The sequence below is a fragment of the Amblyomma mixtum genome, chromosome 1 (assembly GCF_055824585.1).
Source record: "Amblyomma mixtum isolate Tamu chromosome 1, ASM5582458v1, whole genome shotgun sequence".
Lineage (NCBI taxonomy): Eukaryota > Metazoa > Arthropoda > Arachnida > Ixodida > Ixodidae > Amblyomma > Amblyomma mixtum.
This window is the reverse complement of record NC_143012.1, coordinates 175,447,675-175,474,628: the sequence shown is the minus strand read 5'-3', so window position 1 is coordinate 175,474,628 and position 26,954 is coordinate 175,447,675. Positions and strand designations below refer to the sequence as shown.

The 26,954-nt window shown below is 45.8% G+C and overlaps 1 protein-coding gene, 3 non-coding genes and 1 pseudogene across 4 annotated transcripts; all 5 read right to left on the bottom strand.

Annotated features, from left to right (window-relative positions):
- Positions 1 to 4,306: 4,306 nt before the first annotated feature.
- On the bottom strand, positions 4,307 to 5,482 carry LOC149369930 (uncharacterized; annotated as a pseudogene).
- A 123-nt stretch (positions 5,483 to 5,605) lies between these two features.
- On the bottom strand, positions 5,606 to 5,676 carry TRNAG-GCC (transfer RNA glycine (anticodon GCC)). The gene has a single exon. It is a non-coding gene; the product is annotated as a tRNA-Gly (tRNA).
- Positions 5,677 to 13,707: 8,031 nt separating this feature from the next.
- LOC149369928 (uncharacterized) lies at positions 13,708 to 18,870 on the bottom strand. Its single transcript, XM_089559663.1, has one exon. The coding sequence runs from the start codon at positions 18,844 to 18,846 to the stop codon at positions 17,248 to 17,250; it is 1,599 nt and encodes a 532-aa protein (XP_089415789.1). The 5' UTR covers positions 18,847 to 18,870; the 3' UTR covers positions 13,708 to 17,247.
- A 3,894-nt stretch (positions 18,871 to 22,764) lies between these two features.
- On the bottom strand, positions 22,765 to 22,835 carry TRNAG-GCC (transfer RNA glycine (anticodon GCC)). The gene has a single exon. It is a non-coding gene; the product is annotated as a tRNA-Gly (tRNA).
- Positions 22,836 to 26,665: 3,830 nt separating this feature from the next.
- Positions 26,666 to 26,736, bottom strand: TRNAG-GCC (transfer RNA glycine (anticodon GCC)). The gene has a single exon. It is a non-coding gene; the product is annotated as a tRNA-Gly (tRNA).
- Positions 26,737 to 26,954: the final 218 nt, after the last annotated feature.

The window sequence follows — 26,954 nt, the reverse complement described above, 5'->3', positions numbered from 1 at the left end:
GAAAATCTTCGACCCGAAAGGGCCTCGCACGCACGTCACCATGCAAGAAAACCGTGTTTAACACGACACGCCCGGTGGGCAGCTGCGGCAAAATAATCTGGTAGTCGTTATCATCTTTTACATCTAGCCTCATCTAGTTATCATCTTTCCGCGGCCGGCAAGGGCCGCTGTCGCCGCTCCGTGGGAGCTCATGATCCTGCGTCCGTCACGCTCGGTGGCTGGAAGTAGAATCACTGAACCACCGACGCCGATGTTACGCAGGCGTACTGCCCATCTATTCATAGCGTAGCTCGGTGCGTAACGCGGCAAAAGTAAGGCATTGCGTCGGCCGGGAATCGAAACCGGGGCAACCGCGTGGCAGGCGAGTATTCTACCACTGAACCACCGACGCCGATGTTACGCAGGCGTACTGCCCGTTTATTCATAGCGTAGCTCGGTGCGTAAGGCGGCAAAAGAAAAGCATTGCGTCGGCCGGGAATCGAACCCGGGCCACCCGCGTGGCAGGCGAGTATTCTACCACTGAACCACCCACGCTTTTTTTTTCTTTACTGCATGAATGAATACATCAGTAAAATATCGTAGTTGACATGCCCCTTGGCAGACACTGAACCACCCACGCCTTTTTTTTTCTTTATTGCCTGCTAATACAGTGACACGTCACACAAATGAATACATACATATACACTGAATCAGCACGTCAGCATGTGATGCCGCTATTTCAAAATTTCTTCAGACACACTAAGTCATCATGGATGGTAACCCACTCAGAGGGTTCATTTTGTGCACGATACACTTCTCTAATATATGAAACACTTTCGATTAGGTTATCGCGCGTAGATCGCACACTGGCATCTGCGTGCCGAAAAGCCATTCTCGTCTTCCACAAGCTGTGGAGGCCCAGGACCATGAACATATCAAATGGTATCCCTTGTTCGCTTTCAACTGGCAGAAATCGTATTCCATAGGGTGTTATGGGGAGATCTTTTTTTAAAGTGCGCTGCAAAATATCCCAGTGGAAGACTGCGTCCCAGCATTCAATGAAGGCATGTTAAATTGTTTCTGGCTTTTTTCACAGTAAGCAATCGGTTGTCCAAGGCACGAAAATACCTTTCTGTTCAAGCCATACTTTAACGGGGAGTGTGTTTGTGTGCAACTGGAAGAAAAACGTTTTGGCCGCAGGTCTTAAAGGCATCCTTCTGACTCGCTTCAGTACATCTTTACCTGAGCCTCCGCAGTACACCGTCCTATACAATGGGGTGGGCAGCATGCTGTCAACTAAGTCCGTGTACAGTTGTTTCTTTGTCACTGAGGACAAATGCTCCAAAGAAAAACGTGCACACAGTATTCTAAAGGAAGCAACTACTACTCGATAGTAGCCGGTCACTCTTATACTGGCAGCATTGGATGTGGAAACAACAAACTCAGGCAGTGTTTTCGCCAATCTCGCCTGGATGACTGTACGGAGAAAATCGTTACTTTCATCTCGCAGGAAGAAGAATCGCGATACGATCTGTCGTATAAACAAGTGTGAAAGCCCTAGTCCACCATCGCGAACTTTGCGAAAAAGGTTTGTACGGCTGGTCCGCTCCCAAGTGGAGTTCCAGATAAAGACGGCAAACACTCGGTGCATCTTTTGCACATTTATACGAGGCATGAACAACACTTGCATCATATACCACACTTTGGCAATTAAAAAAACATTGCACGCTGCCGCACGCGCGAACACCGACAATCCGCGACCCTGCCATCCTTTTTTTTCCCTCAACTCTTCTGTTTGTTCACTCCAGAACTGCGTCGAGTCCCTATAGTGCTGAAGGGGCACCCCGAGATACCGTGCAGGCACTGAAGTCCACTGTATACCCGCGAAATTGGCGGGTATCGTATTCCAGCTCCCATGCCATATTCCCACCCTTTTTTCGAAGTTAATCTGGGCACCAGTATAGCAACAGAAATTTCTGGCAATGCGCACAGCCTCTAGCACGCTTTCTCTGTCCTCGCAGAGGACTACAACGTCATCTGCATAAGCCAGCATTTTAACTTCAGCGGCGTGCAGTCTAAAACCACGTATGTTTGCATCAAGGATGACTGCCCTACAGAAAGGTTCGAGGTATATGGCAAAAAGGAGAGGAGACAAGGGACACCCTTGCCTCACAGAGGAGCGTACTAGCACCCTTGAACTAAGACACTTGTTGATAATAATCTGCATTGAACATTCTTCATAAGCCATTTTGACACCGTCTAAAATTATGCTTCCAACATTACAGTGCTGTAGTATACTAAAAAGCACCTCATGCGAGACCCGGTCAAAGGCCTTCGCAAGGTCAAGCTGTAACATGGCCACTCGACCCTCAAGGGCATCACAGCATTCTAGTACACTTCTTGCGATGTGGGTGTTCGTTGAAATGGTGCGCTCTCTAATGCCGCACGTCTGATGTGGCCCTACTAGCTCTTTAATTACCACTTGTAATCGTCCAGCTAGTACTTTCATAAAAATTTTGTAGCCTGTATTGGTGAGAGATATCGGTCTATATGAGCCTACAAGAAGGAGCTTTTCCGGATCATCGGTTTTTGGAATCAGCACTGTGTGTGATGTCCGGAATGAAGGAGGGACTTTTTTAAATTCATACGCTTCTGAGAGAAGTTTATGCAAAATGCACGCCAATTCTTGACTGAAAGCTTTGTAAAAAGCTGCGCCTAGGCCGTCCGGCCCTGGCGATTTGCCCGACGGCAGCTTCTCTATCGCTGTTTTGATCTCGCTCACACTTATTGGCATTTCTAGGCTGTCCTTAACATCGTCATCCAGTCTTGGCATTCCGATCATGAAATCGCTGTCGAAGCCTGGCTCGAGGCGTGTGACATTGCCGAACACATCGCGATAATGGCCAACAAAAGTATTCTCGATCACCGCGGGATCTGACGTCACTTCATTTTGGAAACGTATCTGCTTGATCTCGTTTCTTGACGCCTGCCGTTTTTCATCGCTCATTGCGCGCTTGTTTGGCACCTCACACATCCATAACCTTTCACTACGAGAACGTATGACTGCAGCCTTGCATCGCTCTATATCGATAACTTCTAGTTCATGTCTCAATTTCTTCACATTCTCAGCCAATTGATCTTGGTCAAAGTTTTGTACGTTTAACAGAAATTCCAGTTCCCTTTGCAGCTCTTTCTGCTTCTACAGTTCTTCGTGCTTCCGGCTGCTTCCTCTTTCGATTGCAATGAGCTTAACTTGGCTCTTAAATTCCTCCCATGCAGCCCGAAAGTTTTCATGCTTCATTGTCAGCATCTCTGTCATTTTTCCCTTAACTCTGCTTGAGAACACTTCATCATCAAGAAGCTTTTCATTGAATTTCCACATGTCCCAGTTAAATCGTGTCTTCTTAGTTTATTTCCCGAGTGCGAAGCTCACCAAGCTATGATCTGTGAATGATAGTGGTGTGACACTGTAACTGTTACATAGGGACATCAAGTCTAGTGAAATATACACTCTGTCCAACCTTGCTCGGCTCTCTCTCTGATCGTGTGTGTACTGCGGAAGCATACCGCCAGTGAAGACTCGGCCCACATCTTCTAGGTTGTGCTCCTCAATTAGTGAGCTCAAAAGGAGAGCACTTTTGTCACGAACATGTGCACCTCTGAATCGATCCTCGGCAAAACACACACAGTTAAAATCACCGAGAAACATGACAAAGCGATCACACTTTAAGTACTGCTCAATGTACTCAAAAAATACCATTCGGTCATTCACATTGTTAGGCGCATAAACGCATATGATCCGCCACAAGGATTCAGAAAAAGAAAAATCTACAATAAGCATGCGGCCAGTTTGGCAAACAGTCATACTCTCTTCAATAATGCCAGCACTCTTCCGTATCAGCAGTGCGCACCCGCCTGACATGCCATTAGCATGGCATACACACACATTATAATGCGCGGTAAAAGGCATCACCATGCGATCGGTCTGCTCTTAAGTCTCGACCTTACTTTCTTGTATCGCGATGACATCGAGTTCCTTCTCCATACAGAGGCGACTAAGTTGATACTGTCGCCTACGTGCTCCAAGGCCACGAACATTCAAGGTGGCAACTCTTAATGCTGTCTCTAGTCTCAGAGCCATTTATCTTATAGAGCACACGGATCGCACAGTACCTCTGGGTAACTACTGATATTAGCGCTTTGCAACAAGTAAGCAATTGGCAGCACAATTCCCACGCGTACCTTTACGGTGTACGCAGCGGCTACTTCTGAAAAGGCGCCCATCTTTCGACGACGCTGCCCTGGACGCCCCAGTAGGCGCCACGTCCTACGGAGGCGGTGTTGCCGCCGGCCGTCTGTCCGGCGGAATGTTTGGTTTCGGACGCAAGTGCGCCCGACGGCCCCCCAGTGATTTCGGCGGGGGTTCATCGTTGCTCTCGTTGCCAACGTTCTCGTGCTGGTTGTTGGCTGAGTCCCTTGACCTTACACCCGATTCTGCGACGTCCATCAAATCGCTTCCAGGTGCGTGTTTTGCTGCATCCACCTCGGTAGCGGCTGATTCGGTGGCCAACTCCTTCACATTTTCATCGCTTGGCTTTTCCTCTTGAGCTTTCTGCTCAGTAGGTTGCACTTTAGCCGCGTTCGGTAGGCCGCCGGTATGCTCAGACGGCATTCCGGCCGTGTCCAACGGCCGACTCTCCGCACGGGAGGCCGCAGCGACGTAAGCCTCGTCCATGAAAATGTCCGCCACGTCTTCTCTGGGCGCCGGTCCTGTTACCGACGCGTACGTCCTTTCACACTGCGCTTCGTCATGGCCGTAGCGACGACAAAGCGTACATTTCGGGACGCGGCAGTCACGTCGAACATGAGCGGTGTTTCGGCATTTCAAGCACAACGGTGCTCTGCCAGGTACAACAACCAAGGTCTGCTCACCGGCGATACGAAGTTGGTGGGGCAGGTCTTCCACGGTGAGGCCCGTCCGCAGAACCAAGGACACCACTCGCGTTGACGATAATTTTTCTTGCACGCCGTGACCACGTCATTTCTCCCGGGAAACGTCAATCACCTTTCCGTAAGGTGAGAGGGCTGTCCGTATGTCGTCGTCAGGCATGTTGTACAGCATCCAATGCAGCTTCAATTGCACCGCCTGGTTGGCTGGGTCGACCACAATACACCGATGCTCCTTCACTTTCATGTTCTTGACGCTTGCGAGCCTCTTGACGCCTTCGTCGCTCTTGAAGGTGATTGCCCAAACGTGGCTCAATTGATACGCCCCAAGGGCGATAACATCGGGCAGTAGGCCTAAGCCCGCCAGCGCATCGCGGAAGTGCTACACGCGATATGGCCTGGCCCGCACATCAACATGTGAAAGCAACGTATTTAAAACAATACGGCCTGTCGGCAGTCGAGGCAGCAACACTTGATATTCCGGGTCTTCAGTATCAAAAATCCTGTTTCCGCGGCCCTGCTGGGCCGCTGAAGCCGCTCCTACGGAGCCCTGCATCCTGCGTCCGTTCACGAGCGTGGCCGGAAGCAGAATCTGAACCACCGACGCCGATGTTCCGCTCGCATACTGCCCATCGCTTTATAGCGTATCTCGGTGAGTAAGCCGGCAAAAGTAAAGCAATGCGTCGGCCGGGAATTGAACCCGGGCCACCCACGTGGCAGGCGAGTATTCTACCACTGAACCACCGACGCTTTTTTATTCTTTATTGCAGATTTTGACATTCAACTCAAGAGGTTTACAAGAAATAAACGTGGCGGCCACACTTTGAATAACACGACTTTACAATTTTTTGAGCGACATTAATCCATCTAGTACAGATATCCATTGCGGTGGATCAGACAGTGCGTTGTACAAATTAATAAGCACACAACGCTCTCAATGAAATGTTCACGAACCGCGCGATCAACCAATTCCGCGTGTTCGAACTCGATTCGACTTTTCCACACCGCGTGGAGGCCCACGACCATAATGAGGTCATAAGGTATTTCCTCTGAGGTATTCACAGGCAAGAAACGTATTCCGTATGGATCCAAGGGTAACTGTTCTTTTAAAGTTCTTTGAAGTACATCCCAATGAAAGATCGGGTCACAGCAATCTAGAAATACATGTTCTATTGTTTCCGGTTTCTTGCATAAAAAGCCGTCGGTGTTCCAGGGAATGAAGAATCCTTTATCCTGAAGCCAGGTCTTAACTGGGAGGGTGTTTGTATGTAACTTGAAAAAGAACGATTTGGCTGAGGGTAGTATTGGCACTTTATTCACTCTTTTCAGGACGTCCTGTCCTGGGCTGCCGCGATGTGGAGAACGGTACAAAGGTACAGGGAGCATGACATCTACAAGGTCTCTGTAGTGTTTTTTCTTTGTTACAGTTAAGAGATACTGCTGGGAAAAACGTACATTCAAAAGCTTATACGACAAGACAACTTCACGCAGTTAACCAGTCACACTTCCACACATATTTTGAACAGACGAAACGACGAATCCAGGAAGAAGTCTATACAGTCTTACTTGTATAACTGTGCGCAGAAAGATATCGTTCTGATCCCGTAAAAAAACAAAGCGTGACACGATTTGTCGCAGAAACAAGTGAGCCAGGCCAAGACCCTCTTTTTTTGACCGGCAAAAACAAATTCGTTCGACTGGACCGCTCCCAAGTCGAGGCCGAAATAAAATAGCAAAAACCCGATGCATTTTTTTAATGCTCATCCGCGCCGCACACAACACACTCATGACGTACCAGATTTTAGATATCAGAAAAATGTTGCAGACAGTGGCTCTAGAAAACATCGATAGTTGCTTGCCTTACCACCCGTTCGCCTTTTCTTTAGCCCTCAAGGCTTGATGTTCCCAGTATGGTTCAGGGTCACGGTAATTTCCGAGAGGTACACCAAGGTACTGCGTTGGCACCATTGACCAGGTCAGCCGACAAAAGGCTTGTGGTGTGTCCACCAAATCGCCATGCCAAAAGCCATGACTTTTATCCCAGTTTATCTGGGCTACTGAACCACCGACGCCGATGTTCCGTTCGCATACTGCCCATCTCTTTATAGCGTAGCTCGGTGAGTAAGCCGGCAAAAGTAAAGCAATGCGTCAGCCGAGAATCGAACCCGGGCCACCCGCGTGGCAGGCGAGTATTCTACCACTGAACCACGGACGCTTTTTTTTCTTTATTGCCGACATCGACGTTCACAAAAATATACAATTGATAAAACGTGTCGACCAGGCTTTGGCTGACACGGTATGCTAAAATTTTTTCATTTGCGTGAAAACGTCAAGCACATCAGCCCATTCTGGCGGTTCAGTGAGTCTTCCCGTACAGAACGAACTTCTACATCAGCATTGTTCTACTGCATTCTTGTTTTCCACATGCTATGCAGGCCCAGGAGCATAATCGCATCCAATGGAATGCCATCTGCGTCGTGTAACGGTAAGAATCTTATGCCGTAGGAATCTAAGGGTAAGTGTTTTTTTAAAGACCTTTGAAGAACATCCCAGGAAAAGATGGGGTCCCAACAGTCCAGAAAAAACATGTTCTACGGTTTCAGCTTTCTTGCATAGAAAACAGTTAGTTGACCAGGGAATGAAGATGCCTTTATCTTGCATCCATGTTTTGACTGATAATGTGTTAGTGTGAAGATTAAAGAAAAAGGATTTGACTGATGGCGATACTGGCATCTTCTTTACTCTCTTAAGAACATCTGCTCCTGGACCTCCACGATGCGGGAAACGGTACATTGGTACAGGTAGCAATACGTCCACTAAATCCTTATACAATTTTTTCCTCCCTACATCACACAAATATTGCATAGAAAATCGCACGTGCAACATCCTATACGCGAGTACGACCTCTCGCAGATACCCTCTCACGGCCCCACCAATGCTTTGGCACGAACACACAAGAAACTCTGGAAGAAATCGACCTAGCCGAGTTTGCACTATGGTGCGTCGGAACATATCGTTTTGATCTCGGAGATACATAAAACGCGAGACCACTTGTCTCAAAAATAAGTGTACAAGTCGAAGCTCACATTTCTTCACGGACAAAAACAAATTTATTCGACTGGTCCTCTCCCAAGTCGAGGACCAAAAAAAAAACGTCAAAAACACGATGGATTTTTTGAATGTTGACCCGCGCTGCGCTCAGCACACTTATCACCTACCATATCTTTGCGGCAAGGAAAATATTACAAACAGCGACACGTGAGAAGATGGACAATTGTCGTCCTTGAAAAGCATCGGTTTTTCCTTGACATTCGCTGCTTGCTCATTCCAGTACCGATCAGGCTCTCGGTAACAATCAAGTGGTACTCCTAGATATACTGTTGGAATGGTGGACCAGCGCATTCGAGAATAGTAGTCGGGCGTGATTTCCCAACTGCCATACCAGTACCCGTAGCTTTTTTCCCAGTTGATCTGGGCACCAGTGGATCTACAGAATTTGTGTACTACATCTGTGGCTTCACAAACGCTCTCTCTATTCGAACAGAAAACTGCGATGTCATAGGCATATGCCAAGATTTTCACTTGCGCTGACTGCAGCCTGAAGCCCATTATGCGGTCGTTATTCTGGATAGCCAGGCTAAGTGGCTCAAGGTAGGCCGCCAATAGCAAGGGTGACAAAGGGCAACCCTGCCTCACAGAAGAACGCACTTGCAGGCTCTCTGTGAGGTCTCCGTTGACAACAATTCGAGTTGTACAATTTGCGTAGGCCATTTTCACGCCCTCTGTTATTATCTCGCCCACATTCTAGTAATCTAATATGACAAAGAGTACTTCATGGGAAACGCGGTCAAAGGCTTTTGCCAGATCCAGTTGGATCATCGCCACTTGGTCGTCAAAAGAGTCGCAGCAATCTAACACGGATCGCGATACGTGTATGTTAGTGGCGATGCTCCGCCCCTTTATGCCACATGTCTGATGTTCCCCTATCAGCATGGTTATGACTCCCTGCAATCTTTTTGCGAGCACCTTTATGAATATTTTGTAGTCAACGTTGGTGAGGCTTATCGGATGATAAGAGCTCACCAACAGGCGTTTTTCCGGATCATCAGTTTTTGGTATGAGCACAAGGTGTGAAGTTGTGAAGGACATGGAAACACGTTTTGCTTCGTAACATTCGGCAAATACTTTCAGCAGGACAGGAGCTAACATAGTTCTAAATGTTTTGTAGAAAGCACCCCCCAGGCCGTCTGGACCAGTGGCGTTACCAATTAGTAATGTGTCTATCGCGTGCTCTATTTCTTTCACGGAAATCTATTGCCCAAGACGCGTTTTCACTTCTTCAAGTTTCGGCATGAACGGTAGAAATTCACTGTAAAACTCTTCTTCAGCTTTTCGCGAATGACCCAGTACGTCTTTGAAGTGATCACAGATAACGCGCTTGATAACACTGCTATCTGTCGAAATATCTGCGCCGGTGCTTATTTGTCGTATTTCCTTCCGACATGCGTTACGTTTCTAATCAGACACAGCACGCTTTGTTGGTGTTTCCGCTGCCCACAGCTTCTCGGACCGTGCACGAATAACTGCCGCTCTGTACTTATCTGCGTCTATTCTTTCAAGCTGTGTTTTTACATCCCTTATTTCATTAAAACATGTTCCTGGTTCAGCGCTTTCTATACTGATCAGGAATTCAAGCTGATCGCGAAGCTTCGTTTCTGTTTGTTTCTCTGCATACCTCAACGTGCTAGATTTTTCAATCGCTCTTATTTTGACAAGCTGCTTAAACTCTTCCCACTCTAGCGTAGTTTATCCGTTGCGATGCAAGTAGCTTGTTTAGCTTTTGCGTCACTCCATTATTAAATCCCTCGTCTTCCAATAATTTAATATTAAATTTCCACAAGTGCCTGTTGAAACGAGTTTTCTTTTGTTTGTTTCCAAAAGTTGCTATTACAGGGAATGGTCACTAAAGGGAACAGGTTTTACTTCGTACATGGTGCATAGAGTACAAGCTCTGCTGACACATACAGTCTGTCTAGCCGTGCATGGCTATTTCCTTGAAAATGAGTATACTGCGGACGGGTACCATATAAGAATACACTCCCAACATCCTCTAAATAGTGGTCGTAGACCACTTCTTTCAAGATGTCCACGCTTTTGTCTCGCACCGAAGCACCATTTGCACGATCTGAGGCATGACAAACACAATTGAAATCGCCCGCTAATACCAGCGCCCTGTCACAGTTTAAATATGTCTGGAAGCGCTCAAAAAACATTTTTCGGTCGGTCTCTACATTTGGCGTATACGCAGAAATAACCCGGAAATTTTACAGCAATGCATAAAATCAACGACAAGACGTCGGCCGCTTTCACAGGAGAACAAAGACTGCACAGTGATACCAGTGTTATTACGAATGAAGAGAACACAGCCACATGAGGCGCCAACAGAGTGACACACGCATACATCGAAATGCGTACGGAAAACAGACACCATTCGATCCGTCGCCTCCTCACTTTCAATCTTAGTTTCCTGAATTGCTACTACGTGCAGATCGTTCTCTAGAAGAAGGCGACTAAACTGGCATTGTCGCCTTCTTGCCGCGAGGCCTCGTACATTCAAAGTTGCTACACGCAGTGCTTCTGTGAGATTGATCGCCATATCGCGTGAAAAAAAAAAGGACTCTATCGCATGGTGTCTACCATCACGCCCGCACCGCAAACCACCCACGCCCAACCTCGGGTTCTACAGTGCAAAACTACGGAGGCGGTTTCCCCGCCTGCCGTGAGTCGGCCGGAATGTTCGGCCGCGGCTTGTAGGACGCTCGCCTCATACCTGGCGTTTTAGGAGGAAGCTCATCACCCCCACTGGCATCCTGCTGCGGCTCCTTGCTTGCGCTGTCATCATGCGCCCGTTTTCCGACCGTGACACTGGTTGTTGGACGAATGTTCATGGGCTCAGGGACAGTACAGGCGGCGCTCACCGGAGAGTCCCCAGTCTTTGCAGTCACATCTCTCGTCACGACATCGTCAGCATGTGCAGGAGCTGGAGGCGACTGCGACGGAGTGTCGACAGGGCAAGGTTGCGCCTCCAACTGATCCGCCCGAGGAGCAGCCGACGCAGTCTCGCGCGCCACTGGCCCGCTCGCCGCTCTCGATGCGTCCTCCGCATCGGCCTCATCCATGAGCCGCTCTGTCGTCTCCTCACTGGTCGATGGTCCGGTGACGCTGGCCTACGTCCAAGCGCACTGGCTTTCCTCGTTCCCGAAACGACGGCAAGCACCGCAACGTGGGATTTTGCACTCACGCCGAATATGGCCCGTGCCGCGGCAGCGCAGGCAAAGGGGAGGCCTGCCCGACACGACCACAAGCGCAAGCTCTCCGGCTACGCTCACCTGGTGGGGCAAGTCGTCCTTCTTGAAGCCGGCGTTCAAATTAAGGGTCACCATGCTGGTAGTTGAACCCTTGTCCGACTCGCCTTGTGCAGGCCATCGCTTCCGTCACCTACCCGAACGGAGCGAGGGCAAGCCGCACGTCTTCGTCTGGTACGCTGTGTAGGAGCCAATGTAGCTTCATTCTGACGTCCCTGTTTGCAGGGTCTATCACAAGACATCGGGCACCTTTCACTTTGAGCTCACCGATGTTAATAATCTTCTTCGCAGCGTCGGCATCCTTGAAGGTTACGGCCAACACGACTCATGCGATACGCCCCAAGGGCGATAATTTCCAGCAGGAGCGACAGTGGAGCGAGCGCATCTCGAAAATCTTCCACCCTGTAGGGGCGAACACTGATGTCCCCGTGAGGAAAACTGTGTTCAAAACAAAACGCCCGGTAGGCAAACTAGGCAGTACGACCTGGTACTCGCTGTCCAAGCCAAAATTGCTGTTTCCGCGGCCAGATATGGCCGCTGTAGCCGCTCCGACGGAGCTAGTCATTACACGTCCGTCACGCTCGGTGGCCAGAAGTGGAATAATTCTACCACTGAATCACCGGCGCTTTTTTTATTGCCGATTTTGACGTTCAAATCAAGAAGCTAAAAGAAACAAAACATGACGGCCACACTTTGGCCGACACGGCTTTAAAATTTTTTGATCGACATCAATCTATCAAGTACAGATACCCATTGAGGTGGATCAGGCAGTGCGTCGTACACATTTCTTAAGCGCACAACGCTCTCAATGAAATGTTCACGAAGTTGAACCACCAGTGTTACAGTGGCGTACAGTATGTTACAGTGGCGTACTGCACGTCTATTCATAGCGTAGTTCGGTGCATAAGCCGGCAAAAGTAAAGAAATGCGTCGGCCGGGAATCGAACGCGGGCCACCCGCGAGGCAGGCCAGTATTCTACCACTGAACCACCGACGCATATTTTTTTGTCTTCAACGTGGTATTTATTGCAGTGATGTAATGTTCTATGTACATGAACTATATACAAGCCATTATGAAAACAGTGTTCAACAATACATATTGAAAAGACCATGCACTAGAAAAGGGGAAATGCAGAGCACATCACTAATAATGAGTGCCACTCCGGTTCGTACTCAGTCTGGGCATACACGTCTCTTAGATGAACAACTATTCCACTGAAGTGATCCTTTGTAGACACAACAGGTTCACAGTGTCTGTCCATCATGCGGGTTTTCCAGAGGCTGTGCAGTCCAATCAGAAAGAACATGTCCAGGGGTTCATCAACAAATGGCAGCGCAGTGAGATAGCGAACAGAATGTGGAGTCAGATGAATTCTTTTTATAAATGTGCGCTGCAGGATATCCCAGAAGAGTACTGCATCTTTGCAACTGATGAAACAATGCTCAATTGTTTCTGGTTCATCACAAAGGCGGCAATTAACGGTAGACACAAAAATGCCCTTTTTCTCTAACCATGTCCTAACGGGCAACGTACCGGTGTGTAACTTAAAGAAAAAGGTCTTTGTACACGGCGAGACTGGCATCTTAGGTACTCTTTTGAGTACGTCATGCCCAGGTAAACCAAAATACAGAGACCGGTACATATGCGGAGGGAAGAGCATACTAATCAAATCCTTATACAAATTTTTCCTCGACACTAAAAACAAGAACGGACAGCAAAAAACTCCTCTTGCATTATGCCCCACAAACACGGACGGTCACAAACATTGGAAGACACAATGAGGTTGGGCAAAACATGAACTAAATTTGTTTGCAGGAATGAACGTACTATTGGGTGTGTAGTGTCACGGATAAATATGAAACGTGACACTATCTGTCGGACATAGAGGTGAACTAGACCAAAACCACCAGCGCTTACAGGCCGAAAAAGGTTATCACGCCTCATGGGTTCAAAAGACGAATCCCACACAAAAGTATCGAAAACCCTGTGAAAACTCTGGATAGGAAGTCTTGCGGAATGAATAATTTGCAGTACATAATATATTTTAGTGGCGAGAAAGAGATTACAGGCGGTCGCCCTGCCAAAAATTGAAAGGCCATGGTGGACAAACGTGTGAGCATAGCGCTGAAGAGTTGACACGTGGTCTTTCCAATAATGTGCGCTTTGCTTATAGGCTCTCAAAGGGACGCCAAGGTACTTTGGTGGCCTGCATGTCCATGTTATACCAGCATATTCAGCAGGTGTCGAACCTCAGCTACCAAACCAAAGACCGCAAATCTTAGAGCGATTAATGCGACTTCCTGACACCGAACCAAAGTCCTCCGTTAAACGAATAACCTCATCGATGCTTGGCTTATCAGTACAAAAAAACGCAAGGTCACCTGCAGAAGCCAATACCTTCAGTTCGTGGCCCATTATTCGGAAACCATTGACAGCTCTACTGTTTATAACTCTTGTGCAAAGTGGCTCCAAGTATAATGCGAACAGGAGCGGAGACAGTGGGCACCCTTGTTTCACCGAAGACTGAATTGGGACTGGTTGCGAGAGACAGCCATTAACAATCAAGCGCATGGTACAGGATTTCTAACAAAGGCGTATGCCAGTAGAAAGTATTGAACCGAGATTGACGTCATTTAAAAGTGCAAAAAGAAATGAATGGCACACTCGATCAAATGCCTTTGCCAGGTCAATTTGCAGCATTGCTAATTGTTCTTGAGCGTCAATGCAATACTGCAACATCGTACGCGCTACATGTAGGTTAGATTGTATTGATCGTCCCCGCAAACCACATGTTTGATGAGGCCCAATGAAAGTAGACATTCCAAGCTGCAGCCGATTTGACAGTATTTATTTATTTATTTATTTATTTCGTGTACCCTCAGGGCCAGAGGCATTATAGAGGGGAGTGGTTACAAAAATTTAAGAAAAAAATGTACAGTGCAGCAAACTAATTAGTAATACAAAAATGATTGCTCCTAGTTATACATTATTAGCTGTTGGGTTCTTGGTGTGCTGGTTAATAGTATATAATACACAAAATACACAAAATACAGCGCAGCAATACAGTGAAAAACAAACAAACAAAACGCTCGTACAAAAAACAACAAGAATATAGAATTAAAAAAAAAAGATGATGCTCCTACTTACACAAAGTTTTCTAATGCTGTTTTGAAGCGTTGGTTGTCAGTAATGGTAGCGGTAGATGCAGGAAGGTGATTCCACTCAGCAGCTGTGCGCGGAAGAAATGACTGAAACATGGCATTGGTTTTGCAAAATGGAATTCCGACTTTGTTATTGTGATCTAGCCTTGATGAAATGTATTGGGGAGGGGAGATCAGTTCGTGGCGAAGTGAAGGATGATAAAATAACTTGTGAAAAAGTGAGTCTAAGGGCTTTACGGCGAGATGCTAAATATGGCAGGCTGAGATTTAATTTCATTGCAGAGATGCTGGCAGTTCGGTTATAATTACATACAATAAAACGAGCAGAATTATTCTGGACCATTTCTAATGAGTGAATTAGGTTTTGTTGAAAGGGATCCCACACTGCTGCAGCATACTCTAGCTTTGAGCGGACCAGTGTCTTATATAGAAGTAGTTTTAGGGAAGAAGGTGCCTTAGAGAAATTACGTTTTAGATAACCCAGCATGCGATTAGCATTATTAATTACGTAAGAAGTGTGAATGGACCAAGTGAGGTTGCTAGTAATATGGATACCAAGATATTTGTAAGAAGAAACAGGATCTAGAGGGACATTATTAAGGTGATAGGAAGGTAGCTGGCCGGATGTTCTTGATACACGCAGAAATTTACATTTTTTGATGTTTAATTCCATTGACCATGATTGGCACCAAATACAGATAGCGTTAAGGTCTGATTGAAGAGAAGATATGTCATCGTCGCAAATTATTTCCCTGTAGATGACGCAATCATCTGCGAATAAATGAATGTTAGAGGAAACACAAGAGGGTAGATCATTAATGTAAATTAAAAAAAGTAGAGGACCAGGTACCGACCCTTGAGGTACGCCGGACTGTACTTTACTTGGCTGCGAGGTTGAGTCATTAGCAGAAACAAATTGCGAACGGTTAAAAAGAAAGCATTCGATCCAAGCAAGCAGTTTGGGATCAATGTTAAGTTGATGTAACTTAAACATTAGAAGGTTATGGCATACTTTATCAAATGCTTTCGAGAAATCTAAAAATATACAGTCGGCAAGTGAACAGCGGTCAAGGATGACGTTTAGCTAATGCGTGAATGATACTAGTTGTGTTTCACATGAATAAGTCTTGCGGAAGCCATGTTGCGATGGTGAGAAAAATGAATTAGATTCGAGAAAGCTAGCTAGATTTGAGGCAAGGACATGTTCTTGAATTTTACATGGGATGCAAGTGAGCGAGATAGGCCGGTAGTTAAAAGGACAATGCTTGTCACCTGATTTATGGAGTGGGATCACCTTCCCTACCTTCCATTCAGCCGGCAAAGAACTTTTTTCGAGCGACTGCTGGAATATCTTTGTTAGAAAAATGGAAGAATAACAGCTCGTGTTTTTCAAAAATTTCGCGTTGATTAAATCGTGCCCAGGAGCGGAAGATGGTTTTAGAGATGAAATTATTGATTCGATGCCTTCTGCTTCAATGGTTATGGGAAACATTGCTGGATAAACATTGTTGTGCGTAGATTGGGGCGTAATATTGGTAGTTGAAGAAAAGTTGCGCAGGAAAACTTCGTTAAGTACAGACGCACATTCGTTAGCTGGAATAACATTGGAAGAGCTGTCAATCAAGGTTATCATGTCATCCGCTTTGGGGTTAATCACACGTCAGAATTTTTTTATGTCGGTTTTAAGCATTGATGGCAGGGTATTATGAAGAAAGTTATTCTTTGCTTGTTTAAGCGCGGTTAAATACTCATGGGCTGCCAGTTTGTATTTAGTCCACCGTGTTATGCTAACAGAACCTTTCGCAGATTTGTAGAGACGCTTTTTTTTATTAGACAAGCGCTTGAGACAGGTGCTGTACCATGGAGCGTTATGGTTACAGATAAGGGTGCGAAGTGGGATGTATTTGTTTGTTAATTCAGCAATTTTGGAAGAAAACATATTCCAGTTAGACTGAACACTACGGCAGTCAAAGTCTTGTAGAAAGACGTCAAGGAAGACTGATAATTCAGTATTAATGGCTTCAAAATTAGCTTTTGCATAATTTCGAAACGGTTTGAATTTTTTAACGGTTTTTGGTCGCAAGATATTCAAGTTGAATGAAAGGGCCGAATGGTCGCTCAAGCCGGGTAAGTACGTGATGTCGGAAACAAGATCAGGCTGCGCTGTTAATACAAGGTCCAGTGTGTTTGCGGCAGATTCCATAATTCTTGTAGGCTGCGTAACAAGTTGTGAAAACGAAAAAACAGAGCACATTTCTAAGAACTCATTGGCTAATGAAGAAAAAGGCTGTAAGGTTGGAGATCCAGTGTTCCATACTATATTTGGTAGGTTAAAATCGCCAAGCAGAAATAAAGGTAACGTGGGATAACAGCATGTAACGATGTTAATGATATCATGTTCCTCATTTACGAAGTTAGATGAATGGTTTGGGGGGCGGTAACAAACACCAATGATTATCTTCTGGTGGTTTAGTTCAACGATGGCCCAAACCATTTCTAAGTCAGTAGATACATGAATACACTGGGATGCAAGATCTTTCGAAATGGCTAAGAGCACGCCGCCTCCCTGTCGCATTGTTCAGTCACAACGATAGAGTGAAAAACGATGAGCGGTCTGAAAAAGTTCGTGATCTTGAACCTGTGAATGCAGCCACGTTTCTGTAAGCACTAAAATATCGGTATTGCAAGTATCTAAGACAGAAGTTAAGGAAGCGCGTTTATTCATGATGCTACGAATATTAGTAAAAAAAACTGATACATGGGACGCGTCTTGTCCACTTCCCCTCGCGCTTTCCTAGCTTGGGACGTGTTCACAATCAACATGCTCGCCGCTATCTCGTGGTTCGTACGCGGCATTTTCGCTGATGGTGTCTGTTGCCGGGTCATAGACGAACTGTTTTTTATTCATGACTAGTTTAGTGTATCTTAACTGGAAAGTACATGGTTGGGGCTGGCTTTTAGCGTACTCAATGAGTTTTTTTCGGGCATGGCGTGTGGCGGGCGAAAAATCTTCGGAAATAGAGACATCATTTTCTTTTAGCTTTGCTCGCGCGGAAAGTACTTTGTCTTTTGTTTTCGTGCTGGCGAACTTGACAACAATCGGGCGACACTTATCGGGCGTGTAGCGACCTATGCGATGGGCGCGTTCTATTGCTGTGTCGGGTAGGCTGTCGATTGCTTCGGCTAGTGCTGCCCTTACGTTCGACTCTGACTGTTCCCATGATTCGCGAGAATCAGGGATTCCAAGAAAAATTAAATTATTGCGTCGAGATCTATCCTCAAGTTCGTCAACACGCAGTTTTAAACAGTCGAGCCGATTTGTCTGGACTTGTGCTGACACTTGAATTCCAGCAATGTCATCATCGAGACGGTCTAATACCTTTGTTTTTTCTTCAAGATTGTCTAACCTCGTCTGGATTGCCTCAATTTTGGTCTCGATGTTCTTTTGACCAACCTTAATTGCCTTAACGTCGCTAACCAACTCGGCCTGGCCCTTAGCGGATTCTACAGATCGTGCCTGGAGGTCCTTTAATAGCCGAAAAAGAACTTCCATCTGCTCCGAAGGATTGGCGGGCAAATGTTGCAATTCAAGTAATGCTTCAGTATTACGCGTGGTGGGCCCCGGATTAGTCTCTACATCACCGGAGCGCAGTATGAGCATCGCCATTGAGAAACAATCGCAGACAATTTCACAAAGCACTTGTTGGCACGGAAGCAATAGCAAGAACGGGTCGTCACTTTTCTTAGCATAAAGCGAAACGTTTTTACACACCTGCGAAGGGTAAAGATGCGCTGCATGAGCCATGGTGTTCCAAATGCTGCTTCCGTGCCAACTAAACGGACTGTCGCTCAGACAGCCGCTTAAATTGCCACTGCGATGTGACGTCAGAGTCGACGATGAAGGTACGTAGAAAGCCGGGCGCATTAACTGTAGTGGATCCAGGTGAAGATAGTTGAAGGGCTGCTGGTAGAATGCGTCGTCGCTTGATTGTAGCAGCGGTGTGGAAATGTCATCCGCCGAGTATGCCGGGGGCGGACACAGCAGTACCAAGAACGCGAAGATCATCTGCGAAGGGTAAAGATGCGCTGCATGAGCCATGGTGTTCCAAATGCTGCTTCCGTGCCAACTAAACGGACTGTCGCTCAGACAGCCGCTTAAATTGCCACTGCGATGTGACGTCAGAGTCGACGATGAAGGTACGTAGAAAGCCGGGCGCATTAACTGTAGTGGATCCAGGTGAAGATAGTTGAAGGGCTGCTGGTAGAATGCGTCATTGCTTGATTGTAGCAGCGGTGTGGAAATGTCATCCGCCGAGTATGCCGGGGGCGGACACAGCAGTACCAAGAACGCGAAGATCATCTGCGAAGGGTAAAGATGCGCTGCATGAGCCATGGTGTTCCAAATGCTGCTTCCGTGCCAACTCAGCTAAAATTCAGCTACTTCAGCTAAAATTTTATAATCTACATTAGAAAGCGTGATTGGTCTGTAGCCATCTACAAATCGAAGTTTTTCCTTATCCTCGGTCTTTGGTATAAAGACAATATGACTTTTCGTAATTTACTGAGGCAGAAATTCAAGATCAATACTTGTCTCAAAAATTTGGGGCAGGACAGGGGCTAGAACGGATTTAAATGCCTTGTAAAATTGTCCTGAGAGGCCGTCAGGCCCCGGGGTTTTCGAAAGCGGCAATTGATCAATTGCATCTTGCAATTCACCCAAGCTTAAAGAGCCACTTATTGCCTTGCACTCATCCTCATTGAGTGGGTTAATCATGGATACCAATCGCGCTATATGATCATCATCAGCAGTGCTAGACGTGGCAGCAAACAGAGAGCTATAGCGGTTTTAAAACTCGGTAACTATGACATCTGTACTTGTGACCAGGGCACCACCACAGTAGAGCTCAGAAATTTCTTGGCAGCCACATGACAACGCTCATCTAGCAAGGCCTGTCTAGTAGGCTCCTCAGAGTGCAGAGCACGGTTGCTGCGGGATGGTACACGGGCCGCACGATAGCGTTCTGCATCAAACTTCTGAAGGTTGGACTTAACAGCCCCAATTTCCTCTCTGTACAAGCCAGGAGCCTCACATTCAAGCGAATGCAGATTATAAAGACTCTGAAGTAATCGTTTCTCCTCACCATGCTTAAAATAAGACTTCACGGAGCCGATCTCAATAGCTATGCTACGAACTTCTAGCTTAAACATCTCCCAAGCTGCAAATAATGGGACATCCATGACCAAGCAAGAGTCCAAAGCTGTCATCACTCGCTGCTGAAAATGCTCATCATTTAGAAGCTCATAATTAAGCTTCCACAGTTACCACTGCGGCTGAAGTTTGGGACGGGCGCATTCTCCAATCCGCTGAACCACCAACCACCGACCTGAACCACCGACGCTTTTTTTTTCTCTACTGCCTGGCTTTGACATTGCACGAGAATGACCTCAAAAAAATTGGGGGACGCAATGAACACTTGGTATTGATATAGTCAGCCTGCCAAGGGCTGGCTTCGTCACATTAAAATTCCTTTAGGGTCTTCAAAGGCTTCACCCTTGACAACCACTCGGGAGCCTCGTGAAGAGCTTTGATCTCTCAACGAACTGATGCACATTTTCACGAAAATAAATTCGTGCTGGCCTCGGGTCGGGATTACAGTAAAATCCTGCCATTCGCGAGTGCTAAATACTGTGGAGGCCCATTAACATTATTAAATCAAATGATACTCCAACCTCGTTTTCAATGGACAGATACCGTTCCATGGGGGTGAAGTGGAAATTGTTTTTTATCATCCTTTGAAGCACGTCCCAAAAGTAAACTCCTTCCCAACAATGCAGAAAAACGTAATCTATCTTTTCTGGTTGCTTGCAGATAAGGCAGTGATGACCCCACGGAAGAAATAAGCTCTTATCCTGTAAAAACATTTTGACTGATAACGTTCCAGTGTGCAACTTGAAACAAAAAGTTTTAACCCCGGGCTCAACGTGCATTCTCTTTACCCTCTTTAACACATTCCTTCCAGGGCCTCCACTGTACAAGGCCCAATACATGGGCCCCGGCAAGAAAACTTCACATAAATCCTTATACAATTTTTTCTTGTTCACTGTAGATAAACATTCGTTGGAAAACCTCTTTGAGAGAAACCGGACACTTGCGACAATTTCTCTGAAGTACCCAAAAATTACGCCCGATAGGATTTCGGTTGCAACAACAAAGTCAGGCAGCGCGCGCCCCAGCCTTACTTGGCACACGGTGCGCAAGAACGGATCACTGACATCACGTAGAAGCGTAAATCTGTTAGTAATCTGCCGCAAGAAAAGGTGTCCCACACCCACTCCCTCTTCCTTCACTCTTCTAAATAAATTCGTCCGGCTGCACCTTTCCCATTGTGCAGCCCACACAAAAACAGCAAAAATTCGATGTAGCTTTTGTATGTTCATTCTTCCATAATGCAACACTTGCATCGCATACCACACCTCACTGATAAAGAAAAGGTTGCACACGGTGGCTCTAGAGAAAATTGATAAGCCTGTTCCTTTCCGGCTTCTCACGCGCATCCTGGGTCTGCACTCTCCAATATGTTTCGCTATCGCGATAGACTTCTAGCGGTACTCCAAGGTACTTCGTTGGGGTCTTCACCCAGCAGACGTTTGCAAAGTGGTCCATCGTCGTTTGCCATGCTCCGTGCCAGAGCTCCACTGACTTAGACCAGTTCACTGTGCTGCCAGAGGTTTTGCAGAATTCAGCGACACATTCCACGGCCTCCGTTACACCTTCTCGATTAACGGAAAAAACAGCTAAATCATCCGCATATGCCAGCAGCTTCACCTCCGCAGCTTCCAGCCGAAAACCAGTTATTCTCTTGTTTTCGGTGATGTTTAAACACAAAATCTCGATGTAGATGGCAAACAGAAGAGGGCTGAGGGGGCAGCCTTGACGTACCGAACGCTGCACAAGAATGGGGGCCCCCAGACTCTGGTTAACAATCAATCTCGTCGTACAGTTCCGATACGCCCAGTCGACTCCCTCCCTGATAACATAACCAACATTTACGTAATCAAGTATGCAGTGCAAAATTTAATGCGCGACACAGTCGAACGCCTTTTCGAGATCAAGCTGCAAGATGGCAACGCGACTATTTATAAAATCACAGCCCTCGAGCACACATCTTGCCTTGTGTATGTTAGACAGAATAGACGGGCCTTTTATCTCGCACGTTTGATGGGGGCCAACAATTTCCTGGATTACACACGTTAGCCTTTGCGCCAACACTTTCATGTAAATTTTATAATCAACATTTGTGAGAGCGATTGGACTGTACCCTGTTACGATTCCTAACTTGCCAGCTTCATCCGTTTTCAGAATTAGGACAGTGTGTGATTTACCATAAGAAGGAGGCAATTCACGTACGTCGTAAGCTTCATTAAAGACCGTCTTCAACACTGGCACGATTCTGCTCTTAAATGATTTGTAAAACGCCGCGCCTAACCCGTCTGGTCCTGGTGATCTCCCAGAATTTAAATTGCCTATTGTCATTTATACCTCTGATTCGGTTATTGCGAGCTCTAAAACGTCTTCCTGCTCGTCGCTGTGTCGCGGCAGTGCCTCAAGAAAGCTCTCCTTAAACGTATTCATGTCTGCATTCTGTAATGCGAAGAGCGCCTGATAGTATTAAAAAAACGCACGCTGTATGTGTTCGTTTTCGTCTGATAAAATGCCACCCCATTCTATGCTATCGATGTGATTTCGCCGAGCATGGGCCTTTTCAATTCCCAACGCTCGTTTCGACGGCGTCTCCCCTGCTGCCATATCTTCTGCTCTGGCCCGCACCAACGCTCCACGATAACGGTTCTCTTCTATTAGTTGAATTTTTTGTTTTATTTTCCTGATGTCATCGATCCATTTACCAGGTGCTTCACTTTCCTTTTCTAGCAGTTTTGCAAGCATACATCTTAGATTGCGTTCATTTAGATTCTCTTCGTACGCAATGGCACTACACCGTTCAACTGCTTTAATTTCAACCTGTTCTTTGCAAAGTTCCGACTGTTGCCATATTTTCATTTCACTACTAGGCTCTATTTTGCTTATTCAATTACTGCACAGCTAAAGTCATCGTCCTTAATTAGCTTGTTATTTACTTTCCACAGATCCCAACTAAAAGCACTGCCCCGTTTTTAAATCCTATCCCACATACTACTATACAGTGGTCCGAAAAAAACCACTGGCACTGAACCACCGACGCAGATGTTCCGCAACCGTACTGCCCATCTATTTATAGCGTAGTTCGTTCCGTAAGCCAGCAAAAGTAAAACATGCGTCGGCCGGGAATCGAACCCGGGCCACCCGCGTGGCAGGCGAGTATTCTACCACTGAACCACCGACGCCTATGTTAGGCCGCTAGACTGATCGGTTTTTGATAGCGCAACCTGTTACGCAAGTCTACCTTCAGGTAGGTCATCGCCCCGGCTGCGCCTGCCATAGAGAAGCGACTGCTCTTTGTCGAAAAAAACTGCTGTGATAAACCGTGTGTTCAACGAGGGCGTGGACTGCATTCCTGAGCATTGACTTCTCCGCTGGAATGCGTTGCAGATTCACCGTTTAAAGCCACTTGTTGCGTTAGTACTAACATACCCAACAATTCTGGACAAAAGCAGTTTTGAGCAGGAAACCATTTATGTAAGCATTTTTTTAGCATAATGCAAGATTTCACTATAAGAGTCAATATATGCGCAGATACCGGACAACAGTCTTCTATTTTTTTTTTCTATTAATAATTTTGCTCTCTTCAAAGGCATTTTCTATTAGTTTGTTGCGGCAGTCTTGAGTGTTCGATGCGATCGATGAAAACACTCCAGAAGAAAGGTTTTGCTACACATCAGAAGAATTAACCATCACCTTCAATTTCCAGAAAAGGGTTGTAGCGCCGAAACAGACAACACACCGAAAGCTAAACCGTATAGGCGGAGCTTTCTGTGTGTTGTCTGCTTCGGCGCTACAATCCTTTTCTGGAAACATGCACCAGCTATCCCTCCAACAAGTTCACTCATGACCTTCAATAATTCCATAAGGGTGTCTTACAATTTTCCAATTTTCAAAATTTTTCTCTTACAACGTCGCGCATGGAGATTGTATTTTTTGTTGTCGTGCTCTTCCCCGAAGTTCTAGGTGTATATCGGCAGGATATTGACGGAGAGTACTCGAGTGACTATTCGCAGATAGATGACCATAGGTATCCCCTTTGCATCTGTGAGGAGGTGAGATCCAGCTTTCCTAGTAATTTAAACTGATTATTTGCTTACCATATTTGTACTCACACCCCTCCATTCTCTTATTTTAATCTGAATCCGGTGGTTGCATGGATGAAAAGTTAAGAGTTTCTGCTTTGAAACTTTTAAACGGGTTGGTTGCAGTTACACCATGCTTACCATTTTTTCTCTATATTTTTAAGAAATACGTCGAACTTAATGGTATTATGTATAAAGTTTGCCACTTTTCTTTATATGCAATATTTAATCTCAAACTTGGAACCTCACGTCAATGCCCTGCTTTTCAGCTGCCATCATCCAAGCACTTTTCTGCTAACTTCTGCAGCAGATTCGTTCACATTGCCTTTCTTGTCACTAAATCCTTGGGGCTAAAGGCGAGTGACAAAGTCTGCATCGACATCCGTGTGGATACTGCCAAATTCTAAAAAAAATGTTCAGTTATTTTACAGAGTTACCACTCACTGCCCTTGTGTCGTCTTGGTTAAGTTTCGTTTGTAGCTTCGCGTTCTTAGACACCCCGACCTAGCTTCAAAGAGTAGGGCGTTTTCTTTCGTGTTATCAAATTACAATTCCTTCCCGATTTCCATTTTCCCATTTTTAATTATTTCTACAGTCTGCTCCATTTCCATTGAAGTAGTCCAGTTCTTACATTTTGCATTTTTAACCTGTCGTATAAAGCTCGTCATTTCTCTATCCTTCTTTACTGCATACTTACTTGTTAGTTTGTTTGTTTCCTGCTTTGTTTCCCGGCCGCTATAAGCATATAATTTTCAACCCCGTAGAAAATAAGTTTATGTTTTTTGATCTACTCAGAAGCTCACAAATCGCTTGCTTTCTTTATCGCTTGGCCGTGCTTCCCATTGCACTAGTGACAGCGTGACAATCTTTGGTACACAACTTGATTCTCACCTAATATTTCATCATCATATCACCACCAGCTCAAGGAAGAAGCGTGTTTGGAATCCCTGCTCTATAATAAAATCTCTTTCTTTTCCTCTTCATCCGTGCTTTTATCGCTTTACTATGTGTTTATTCATGCGCATATCAACTACGACACTGTAACATGGTGATACGCACACCACTGTCATTTGCGCTCGAAATAACACATTCCAAATCAGGCCGTACCCATCATTACCGGCAGTTCATATAATTCCAATGCTACGTGAGTATAATCTTATTCATCAATAATTTGCTTCACTGCAATCTGGCTGTCATGTTATTCAGGTGAATTGACAACAAAACTTTCTTTTCAGTTTACTGAGAATAGTTTGCAGAATAGTAACCTCACCAGGTTTGCAGCTCACAAATATTTTCTTGCCGCCCCAAGTCTGTGCTACTCATAAAGTTCTTGTTTGACCTCCATTTCTTTATGGGATGAACTGCCCTGAGTTTAAAATTTCCCATGTCTTTGTCCATGCGCAAATCAACTTTGAAATTTTTTCTTTCACAACAATAAAAGACTTGACAGGTTTGTGTGTGTGCCTTTTATTATTGATTACTTGAGTTGCTCCACTCCGCTGTCTTTCTTCTTTTTGTAGCCGCCGCGGTGGCTCAGTGGTTATGGTGCTTGGCTGCTGGCCCGAAAGACGCGGGTTCGATCTTGGCCGCGGCGGCCGAATTTACATGGAGGCGAAATTCTAGAGGCCCGTGTACTGTGCGGTGTCAGTGAACGTTAAAGAACTTCAGGTGGTCGAAATTACCGGAACCCTTCACTACTTTGTCCCTCATAGACGGAGTCGCTTTAAGACGTTAAACCCCCATAAAACCATCTTTATGTATTTCGTGCAATATAATATCTATCGATGGCGACTTTATTTTACATTTCTGTTTTTCGCCCTGTTTATGTGTTTCTTTCGTTTCCATCCCATTTAACGTATTGATATGAATATTACCTTTCTCAGTAATGCACAAGTACTCGTCTGTATTGCTGCTTGTTTATTTCTAATGCAGATTAATGTTAATTTATGGAAGATGTCGTTACAGCCTCCTGACTGTGGGTCCTTCGCCTGCATACTGATGTTTATGAGCTCCTCCCTCATCCACATCATCAGTTCTAATTAATTACATTAATTAGAAACCAATGCAACTCGTGCAAAGTTAAACTCCAGAGAGAGAATACGATACAAAGGCAATATTGCACCTAAAGTGCACTAACACAAGAGAGAAATTACAACACAAAATAATTATTGCACTAACACAAGACAGAGGTAAACAGATTAAGCTGTAAGATTAAGGTGTAAGATTTATTTTCCGCCGCTACGACTTTCATTTTTCACCCTCATCTGCGATGTCTTCCCTAAACTTAAGCCCGCTGGCATCCCGCCGAAAAACTGAGTCCCTAAAACTTCTTCCCTCCGTAGTTCATTCTGCTCATTGCCTTTCAGAGGGTAAGCATATCTCGTTTTCAAAACCATCTGCAACCAGGAGCCATCACGATCTTAATATCCAACCTTTGTTTGCCCGCACTAACGTTATAAAATACAGTTTTTTCCGCGCACTGTGGAGAGTTGGAATTCTTTGGATGGTCACATTCGTGCGTTATCAGTCGCTGATTTTGCGTCGGCAATTGAGTCGTAGCATTGTGTGTTGTTGTTCTCAGCGTTTATATTTCTAATGCTTGTAATGTACCCTTGTATGCGTGGAATTGTTTCACATTTTATGTACCCACTCCTGCTATAGCCCCAAGAATGGGGCTGCAGCATTTTCAAATAAATAAATAAATAAAATCGTTATTAATTGACCTCCCCGTAAATATACCATTTGGGAGTTATTACAAAATAGCTGAGCTTCTACGTACACTAACAATTTGAAATACAGCCCGAGGCACGAGCGCCTGTCCGGTCGACTCCATGGTTCGTCCTCGTTTTTGCAGCGAGCCATGATCAGAGACCAACGAGCCGAAACAGCCACTTCAGTGAGTAAAAATGCTCCGGGAAAATAAAAAGCAATGCGTCGGCCGGGAATCGAACCCGGGCCACCCGCGTGGCAGGCGAGTATTCTACCACTGAACCACCGACGCCGACGTTCGAAAAGTACCGCTGTCTATTCATAGCCACCTGTTACGCAAGTCTCCGTTAAGTAGGTCATTGCGCCGGCCGGCCGGTCTCTCCTACACAGAGGAGCACTCTATGTCGAGAAGAGGCCTTGTGGTAAGGCGAATGTTCACAGAATTGAATGTCCAGTATGTGGGCATGAAATTGTTCGAAATGACAACGTTTTTGTTTGTGCAGAACTAAG

What these genes read in the sequence shown, in the direction of transcription:
- LOC149369928 (XM_089559663.1), bottom strand. Translation starts at nt 18,846, where the DNA reads ATGGCTCATGCAGCGCATCTTTACCCTTCGCAGATGATCTTCGCGTTC.